The sequence below is a fragment of the Dipteris shenzhenensis genome, chromosome 30, assembly GCF_047967505.1.
Source record: "Dipteris shenzhenensis isolate YYH24624 ecotype China chromosome 30, Dip_SZ_1.0, whole genome shotgun sequence".
In the NCBI taxonomy this organism is placed as follows: domain Eukaryota; kingdom Viridiplantae; phylum Streptophyta; class Polypodiopsida; order Gleicheniales; family Dipteridaceae; genus Dipteris; species Dipteris shenzhenensis.
The window spans coordinates 18,687,051-18,696,868 of NC_141625.1; the positions used below are offsets into that span (position 1 = coordinate 18,687,051).

Genomic DNA, 9,818 nt, shown 5'->3' on the forward strand with positions numbered 1-9,818 from the left:
TGAAGTTATGGCTAATTTTCTGCCTCAAATTTAGGGAAGGTCGCCCATTTTGGCTATCATTTCTCAAGGTTGGGATGGTGGATAGCCTGGGTCTCCCCCCCAAGAAAACACTCATGGTGGATAGCCTGGTGTATGCCATATCTGAAAATAGTCCTTTGTGCTTCACGCTTCTAGCTTTGCCCTCCCCTGTGCTGCTGTTTCTTTCCTCTTCCCTCCTTCTGAGCATCTGCAAGGTCAGTGGGAGTATTCTTCTTTTGGTAACCTGGTCAGCCTGCTACAGGATCGGTTTCAGAACCTGGTTGGCTGATGTTTAATCGGCCCTGTCCCCTGCCACTCCACCCCACATAAATAGGGGCCCGGTCCCCTAAGGGTGTAGCCAGCCCCTCCACCCCTATAAATAGGCGTTATTGGCACACTCTTTATCCCACTGAAGCCTGATTCTAGGCAACACAAGAAGAGGAATGAGAGCGTCATAGCTCACCATAGTTCTCAGCGTTTCAATCACTCCCGGCTGTTGTTTTTCCCAGTACCTTACTGTATGTTTGTGGCTCTTCTCTGAGCAGGTTTCCCCATGCCGAGTTTTGCTTCACTATCTTCTAGCCCAAGTTTAACTTGTGTCTGCACTAATAGTGTGAGAGATCAATGAGGTATTCGTTGGTGTAGAATTACTTCTCCAATAGGCCCTCCACTGTAACAAGGGCAAAATGAGGCATGTGTGAAGTATTGTGATAGACCTATTCCATTCCAGAGAAAGTTCCACACCAATCGCCAAGGTGACGGATTGAAGAGTGCAAAAAGTACTACCAGGAGGTGAGATACGAGCAGAGGCTAACAAACCTGGTTCACCACAAAGACCTTTGGAGCCTAAATTTAAAGAGGTGGAGCTCCAATAGAGTAGATTCCTTCTGACACTCTCCAAAACCTAGAGCAAACTGTTGAGTGGGCATGATGTCCACTCCTACTTGGCATCCAAGTTATGTGGCGATCGTACCTTCATTTATCCATCTAAAGCCAAGCTTTTCTCCCCATCTTAGTGTGTCTGCATTGTTGGTCTAGACTATGGAGGTGTGAGACTTCAACACCAAGCTGAAAGAATGCCTAGAAGTTTGCATAGAAAGAATGGATACCCAAGAGGATACATGTGATGCAATGACAAAGGAGAATGAGAGTCTTTAAAATATGGAAGAGGACCAATCTTCAACTATAAGAACCCTTCAACGCGAGATGCAGGACTAAAGAAACACAACCTGCTAGTGTTGGATGCTAAGGCACTAGAGAAATGTTGAAAGATCAGAATGCTGCACAAAATAAGCCTGTATGAGCTTAGAACCAACCATGTGCAAGTCTTGGATGAATCCAAGAATATGGAGGAAAAACTGAAGCTAAGATAGTGGAACAATCCAAAGCAACTCAATCGTGGTACCACCATGAGGGTTATCCAGGAAATGCTTGAGGAAGATACTAGGAGGAAACACAGAGCCCTGAACCTCAAGAATTGTAGGGAAGGGAGAGGATGCAATCAGCCCCTTGGAAACAGTGCGGGAGTTCATGCATGCTAATTTCAAGGTGGAGAAAAATCAGATAGGGGTGTATGGAGGGTTGGAAAGGATGATACAAGGGGGAATCCCTTGATTGTATCCAAGCATGCAGCTGCAAGACAGGAAATCTTGGCAAAGAGAGCACGCTTGAGAAGCATTCAGGTCTTCATTAACCAAGACGCAAGGAGAGCATAAAAAAGGTGATGTAAGCGGGAAGGTCATTATCTAGGACAGGAGGCCTCCCCCCCACTTTTCGGGGCTACCAATGCTTTGTCACTTTCTAGGACAGCATAAAAAAGGTGATGTAAGCAGAAGGTCATTATCTAGGACAGGAGGCCTCCCCCCTCTTTTCGAGGCTACCAATGCGTTCTCGCTTTCTGAAACAGGAATGGGACTATGTTGTCCTTGCCAGGCAACTTGACTTTCCATAGTATTCACTGAGACACACTACTTCCCAGAGAGAGGATTACCCATAGTATAAGGGTGCACATGGCTGTTTGTATTCGGGCCACAAACCAGCATGGAAGAAGAAGTGCACAGGCTTGAGGAGTTACAATCCTCTTCTGATCACACCTACACATAGATCACAGTCACAGGGGACCCCAGATTTCAGACGTGTAAACTGCAACATGCTATTTTCCTCCACAAACATCTGATTATTCCAGGACAGCTTCAGGAAGAGGACGATATCTGAGCTTAACTAGCACTTTATGAGGACATCCAGAGACGCAGGCAGTTGGCTGAGGTCCTGCTCATGGGGGACTTCATGTTAGAAAACAGAGATGGAAGTTGCTTGCTGTAGCCAACACTGGAAGATCATGTTAACGCTTGCCCAGAAATCACGCAATGCAAACTCAAATCTCACTCGTTTCCCTATGGTGTACACAAGAGAATATAGATGTATCTTTCTACAAAGATGGACAAAACGTTGTACAAAGGTGTGGACAATGTGCCACCATCTAGCAGCTAAGATGCTCTAGATGTGGATCCCTTGGTACTACGAAACTGTTATCCTACCTCCCTGGGCTGAGTAGATGCCCTTCAAACAGACCTCTTTTCTGCTCCGGATGGACAGCCCGAAGGTGAGGCACTGTTGTGTTCTGTTCCTTGACCTCCTGTCTGCTTCCGGCTGCAGTCAATGGATGTGGCACAAGGCACCTTGATCCATGGTTCTTTGGACCTCCTTGCTTCTTGTACTGCAGCCCGAAGCTTGAGGCACCAGAGACCTAACCCTGCAGTTACTGCTGTTCACCCTATGGGTAATCTGGAGGCTGGACTGCCTGTTCATGGCCTCCTCTGCTGCTTCACACTGATGCGCAATATGAGGCACACTCTCAGAGACTGTTGGCATCCCTGCTGCTCTCCGAGATAGCCTAATGTGAAGCACACTGAATGAGTAAGTGCCCAAGGGTTGAGCCCTTTAGATAGGGGATGGAGCCCTAGAGCTAGCCGACCTTTTTGCACGTGGCCGACCAGTCTGAAGACTGGCCCAACCAGGTCTGTAGGTGGCATATCTGCTGATGTGCCTGCCACAGGGTAGGCACTAGCTGGCCTGTCTCCGTGTGGGCCGACCCACTGCTCCAGTACTGCACCAACCTGATGCACTCTCTCGACTTGCTGTACTTCTGCTCACCTGAGACCAATGATCGAGGACGTCTCTGACTTGTTCCTAAGAGCTTCTCAGTGGGAGCCAATGGAGCATCTGCATCAACGTATGGGTGTTGGACCACAGTGGGTCGGTGAGAAGGGGTGTTGGGACTATGATGACCTCCCCACCTGTGAGCCCCCATACAAGGACATGGGGCACAACAACGAAATCCTTGTGGCTGATCGACATAGGTCCCAAGCAAGTTTCTTTCTACAAAACCTAGACCATAAGCTCTAGGTGAGTAACCCTCCAGCAAATATAATCTTGAGATCTGCCGATGTCCCTGTCTACACCATAAAGGCTTCAACAGGTTCACCTTGTTCTCTACTTCCAGTATCCTGCAATTGAGCTTTGAAGAAGCCTCAGAAACTCCTGTCCTTGTTAACAAGTCATACTCCTCAAAGCAATCATCACTGCCTTTGATAAAAGTCATGCTGTAGTCATCGATGTCCTCTGCAACACGACATTCCCCTCTTCTTATCAGGAAGGCTTTCACCCTCCACTTTCTCAGCACCTGAGAAACACAAGGCAAACACTTTACCCAAAGTGTGCTACTAAAGTCTAAATGTATGCACAAAGAATATACATACCATTGGATCCACCCGTTTGACTGAAAACAAGGTAGATACCTCCCAGAGGCACCCTCAGCATCCATGTGTAACCCTGTACTGCCATCTTCAATGTCTCTATGGACCTTGGTCTCTGATCCTTCACAAAGACGCTTCCCTTATTTTTGTTCCCAGTACATCCTGAGCAAACATTGTGGTGTCATCTTTGCTCCCAGAACATCCTGAGCAAACATTGTCCTTTCCTGTGCCCTTACTCTTGTCTTGTGAAACAAATGCTGTGTCTCTGGATTCGTCAAACTTCCTCTCTCGAGCTTTTTTGCGTGGAAGTAGGGGCACTAGCTCCTTGAAAGTAGCTGTTGCCAACTGCTGCCCTGCAATCATGGTTGCCGCAAGACCTTTATAGCTCCTGGGGAGCATGCCTGGTATCCGAGCCAAATCTATTTGCTGACGAGCTGCTGAGGGATGACCCCTCACTACTTTCATCTTATTGATTCTGTACTGAGTGTCCCTCCTCCATATGCATGTTGTAGAGTTTCGTCTTGAGGTCAAGGATTCTAATTGCGTTGTTGATGTCGTACATGTCCTTTATAACTGTCCATTCTTGAAGCGCTGCGTCTACTAGCTGAATATGAGAGAGGGATGAGTCTGCAGCATGATTATGGCTAGGGCCTCTGCATTATGCAGTACCCAATCTCTAACTGCATCAGAATCTCCTGGTGTCATCACTTCCCCAACAATATTCTTGATATCCTAACGGGTGAGCTCCACTCCCATTGTAGTCTCACAGCTATCCGTACCACAAGGGGGCTCGAGATCTTCATTTTCCAAAGAGGGTATTTTTATCGTCGAGCTTCTGTCAATATGGGTATCGATTGCGATTCGTTTAATCTCTTTATCAATGAAGAGAAATGTGAGATTTTAAATGATTAGATACTCATATATAAAATGATTAGTATCCCACTGAAATTTCGAAACCCTGATCCCCCAAAGCTTGGGATGGGTAGTCTACTGGCCTTGACGATCACAAGCTACTTATCTTTTACGGACTACAAATATGGCCAATCTTTAAAAAACAATCATGTATGAACTTATGAAGGCTTTAAAATTTGGGTTTTAGAAAGTTTTGATAGGATGACTATGCTTATCTATGTTTTGGGTGGCTTTATATGCAAAACTTCAGTATGTATACTTTAAAATCTCTTTTAACTTTCCAATGATGATGAACTTGAATGTTTACCTGAGCAGACATTGTTCTTGTTTTGCTCACTGGCCTATTTTTCTGTGTAGGAACAAGCATCCTTGAAGCAACAATTGGAGTTGGAGCGGCAACGACTCTCTACATTGAGACAGGTGAAATCACTTTCTATAAGGGAGGAGTAAAACGTGAGCACATCACAAGGAAGAGAGAAAGAGATGGAAAGATAATTGTAGGGAAGAAACCACACTTTAAATGGAGAAATGAGGAGAGTGTACCACATAAGAAGAGCGAATGAGATAATTTAAAATTTTGGAATAGGAATTAGTTTATGCTCAGTCATAAGACCTTTTCTTTGGGGGGGCAATTGAAAGAAAAGGCAAAACTAACTGACTTTGTTGTACAACTTGACACATTTTGAGCATTCATGCATGGATTTCCCGGTCTTCGCAGTGTTAATGGGATCCTTCTTTGATCTGAAACCATTGAAATCCATCTTATTGGGTTTGTTTGGCTTCATGGATGGCTTTCTGGTCTTCCTTTGTGCATTTTCCTCCTCGTGTAGCACGGGTTGAATCCCTTTTCTCCTCTTGTACCTTGTGGTGACCTTAGGTGAAGGCTCATCAATTTGGGTTTGTATAGATGTGTCCTTTCTAAAGTCAAACTCATGCTTGTGCGGACATAGCGGCATGGCTACTTTTGTTGGGTTATTGTTAGCCTAGAATTAGCTGGACATTGTATGATTCCAGCTCTGTGACAAGAACTGTATGCAGGTGGAGTTTTGGAATTTATCCAGTTCAGGGCATCTTTCTCATCTTCATCATTGGCCAGACATGAGACAGCAACGAAACTTAACATGGGAGTCAGGAAATGCCCCATCCATATGCAGTTCTAGTAGAAACCTAAGGAATTTACATGTAGGGCCATGATTGCTATAAAATAAGGACCTCATTTATATCAAATCTTCTTCTTACCTAACGCATCTTGGACCAGCAGATTAGGAGCTTGTGGAGCTGCTTGCCACAATCTTATTCACCCATTTGGGGAAACTAGTGAGGATCAGGGTCTCTTTTTCCTTGCAATCTGAAGGGATCAGATAGGAGGCTTCAATTGCAGCTAGCAACATGAAGTATAGTACTATTAAAGAAAATGCTACTTTAAATTCTTCCCGCTTGTGTAATCTGAGTGTGGAAATGTGAATGAAAATATTAAGCCTCAGAATCAACCAAACTCCAGGTTTCAGACGAATGTTTTGTTTACATTGCTGTCAGATCTTTTTAAATGTGAGATAGGTCCCAAAAGGGTGATCTCATGTAGCATACGGTGGAGCTCCTTGACCAATGGAAGCACTCCAAGGCATGGTGTCTTCTGTAAGGCACTCTCCTTTGTTGTTTCATCTTGTGGATCTCTCCCCTTTAACTTCTTTCAGCAGGGTCAAAGCAAAATTAACAAGCAGAGCACCTTGGAGGGTGTTTTTTGCGTAGGCAGACAGCTCCAAAGTTGGGGTTTCTTGAAAGCAGCCCTGAACTTCAGCCCTCCAGAAGAAGGTGGATGCTTTGGAGTGTTCTTTGTGTTCTAACAACTCAGCCACTTCATGCAGCCCTTTGAGGTTCAAAGAGCAGGTTTGCAGCCAATAGAGAGCTGATTTTAGAATGCTTGCAGGCGATGTAAAAAAAGGATGCATAATCTTCTCCTTGTTCTTGTTGGATTTAAAAAAATATATATAGCTGTGCCATTTTGTCCATCGACAGGAAATTTGATATGGTTATGTTTGTTTAGGTGCTGCTTATCATAAGTGGATCTCCATCTTCCATATCTCAAATTTCAATGTCTGTGGGGGTGTGGAGATGTGTATATGTGTGAGCATATCTCATTACTAGGGTCTACACCCACTGTTGGGTACTGATGTCATCAATGGAGATGCCATAGTAGCTAGTCCCTGGTATGCATGATGGATTTTATAGTTTTAAACATTGTGGGTGACTACCACGAGGTTATAAATGCACTTAAATCATACAGATAAACGAGGCTTATTGAGATATGGATATATCTAGATGAATCTAGGAAGCTGCTCAAACTCACCCTCTAAAGACAAATATTGCATTTACATCGATGGCTTGGGAGAAACGCCTTTGCTCTCGTCTACCAATCCATGACTCCAACTCCCGTATCTCAATGAGCCTCGTTTATCTGTATGATTAAGTGCATTTACATCTTTTTTGATGGCTTGATAGAAACCCCTTTGCTCTCTTCTACCAAGCCATGTCCTGGAATCTATGCATCCAGTCTGATGTTTTATGTTGTGTTTTTTTAAACTCTCGTATTAAACTCGTAGATACCTTCAAGTGATTTTTTAACATTAGCTTATGTGCTGCTAGAATGACTGGATTTCCATCTTCACTCCACTCTCATTTCTCTTGAACTTCCTTTCCAGATGCCCATCCTTTTGCCTATTCTGCCCTAGTTCTGCTGCTGTCACTGCAATTCATCATTTGTCTGTCAATCCCAAGATACACACGTAGGATTAGATGGAAAAGAACTCAGCTGAAAGAGTCTCATTATTTGTTGGTCTACTGTTCGCCTGAGGAGCAGGTCCCTGAGGAATTATTTTATCTGTGGCATGAATTTCCGCAAACTTAATGTGAGGCTAGTGTCAGTTTTACTTCCGTATATAGTTTTGGGAGCGAAAGCTTCTCAGTATAGAGAGAACATGTGGCCATTCGATGTTGTTTTTCCATATCTGTGTTGGATTGCTAACCTCTCATGTGCTTGCAGTAGGCCTTTCGGGGTTCATATTTGAAGAGGTCTGCGAATATTTAGGTGCAATTGATGGGTCCTGTAGTTCCGTCTTTGGCTTGCAATTCGAATTATCAGCATCTTTATATCTTCTGATTGAACGTTTGATCAATCAATCAGTTTCTGATTGTCAGGTGGAAAGAGAGAACAGGTGGATGGAAGCAACAATTATGCAGGCTTTGGAGCAGAAAAGAGAGAGTGATATGAGAGTTTTGGAGCTTGAAAGGAAGGTGCATATTTTTCAACTCTATGCAGCTTTGTCTGATTGGTATTGATGTTGTTGGCATTAAGGCTTAAGCTGGATGCAATTTATTGAATATGCTTATGCTTTGAAATTTATATGTAATTGGTTCTTTGTGTGCAGGTATCATTTTTGGAAGCCGTGATCACAAAAAAGGGGAAAAGGGAGAGGTCACCTCCATCAAGCCCATTCTATAGGAGCTTCAAAAGCTAGACCAATACATTTATCGTTTGTCCCAGCTGTTTTTTCAGGATAAAGTGGAAGATGGTTCCATAGGCAAGCATAAGTACTGAAGGATTTATCAAAGGTTTCCATTGAAAATGGAATGGACAAGTGTATTCGAATCCCTGACCAAGGGTAGCTCATTTGGTGGCCCTGAACATGCGAGGTCACGTTGCATAATGTGTAGTTCTTTGCCTAGCTTTGTCAAAGGCCAAGGATAGAGACATATACATGGCACGCAACATTGTTGGCTTACTGAACAGATGCATGAAGCCAATGTGACCTTTCTCTCCTTCTGGCTCACTTCATTGATACAATTGTCGTGTCAGAATGTTGGCTTGTCTTGCCTTATGAGCAAGATTCGCTCACACCCAATTTTGTGTATATTTTTGTGCTGTTCACTTGCGAGCATCCCGTTGTTATGCAGGACAGGATGATCATTTGTAAAGGTCTGGTTGGTCTATTAGCCAATATGGCCCACAAAAGACCTGGGCATTAACAGATCTGAGGCTAAAAAATATATAGACAGAGAGTTCTATGATGGACTCTGTTAAAACCTCAACAAGGAAGGAGCATCAAGAGAACAGTAGATGATCATTGGATCTTCCAGAGCTTTGTAAATGAGAATGAAAAGAGAATTAGCTAGTTGTACAATAAGGAGCTGTGCCTTGCAAAACAGAGGTTTGATTTCTGAGGAGTCTAGGGCCTATTGATCCTAGACTTGTCTCTCAGAGTCTTATGGGCAATGTAGGAAATGTCATGTCAGTATTTAAATATTAGGGATTTCATGTTGGGGGTTGTAGTGCAAGCAACCCATTGCACCATGTGGATTGTAAGATTAAATGCCAAGGTTCTTGGCCGGTGTAAATCCAAAAAGTTGGCCTACGATGAAGACATGAGAAGAATGGGGACTATCTGGCCAAAAATTTGCAATTGGAATTATTCTTCAGGTTTCTACGGCTACATAGGAGTCTGTTTATTCCCTGGGCAATATTTTTTGGAGCGAGAAAATTTAGATATTTAGCGTGAGGTAATTGCTTTTATTGCACCTTTTCTATACCATGCAATAGGTGGAATTTTCAAAGCTCACCCAAATTACGACAAATTAACGTGTTTTACTAGTCATATCATGTGAACTCCACTAAACATTTCCTTTGTATTTCCCTTGTTGTATTAGCACTGCACATACACATCTCCCAATCTCCATACTTGCTACAAATGTGATAATAACAAATTGTCATGTTGGACTGATTGAGGAAATGGTGCTCACTCAGTGTGAAGATTTTGTGAATGATCTAAAAACCTACCGTGATGAAGTTTTGTTGCACCCAAAAGTACCCAAGCCTACAAAGGGAAAATTAATACAAGAAAAGTAGAGAGAGTGTGGATGCTTTTGGTGCCCCCAAAAGGCATCCACCCTTATGCCATATGTGGCCTCCTTTTTCTTAGTTACTGTTCTTGTTGTTTTTTCCCCCTTCTTTTATTAGGGACACACACCTCTCCTTATAGGTAAGAACAAGGAAACTCTTGTGGGTAATTGATTCCATCTATGAAAATAATGTGATGCCAATAGTAGCGGTTGTGCTTTTGTAATATCCTAGATGCATGG

The 9,818-nt window shown here is 43.5% G+C and overlaps 1 protein-coding gene across 1 annotated transcript in view; it reads left to right on the top strand.

Moving 5' to 3' along the window:
* LOC147881799 (uncharacterized) overlaps window positions 1-9,222 on the top strand; it is a 58,940-nt gene extending 49,718 nt beyond the window's left edge. The window contains exons 5-7 of the mRNA XM_087401455.1: window positions 5,043-5,105; window positions 7,881-7,976; window positions 8,111-9,222. Coding sequence (XP_087257581.1) covers window positions 5,043-5,105; window positions 7,881-7,976; window positions 8,111-8,200 — 249 coding nt within the window. The 3' untranslated portion in view covers window positions 8,201-9,222. The remainder of the gene's footprint in view (window positions 1-5,042; window positions 5,106-7,880; window positions 7,977-8,110) is intronic.
* The last annotated feature ends 596 nt before the right edge of the window (window positions 9,223-9,818 follow it).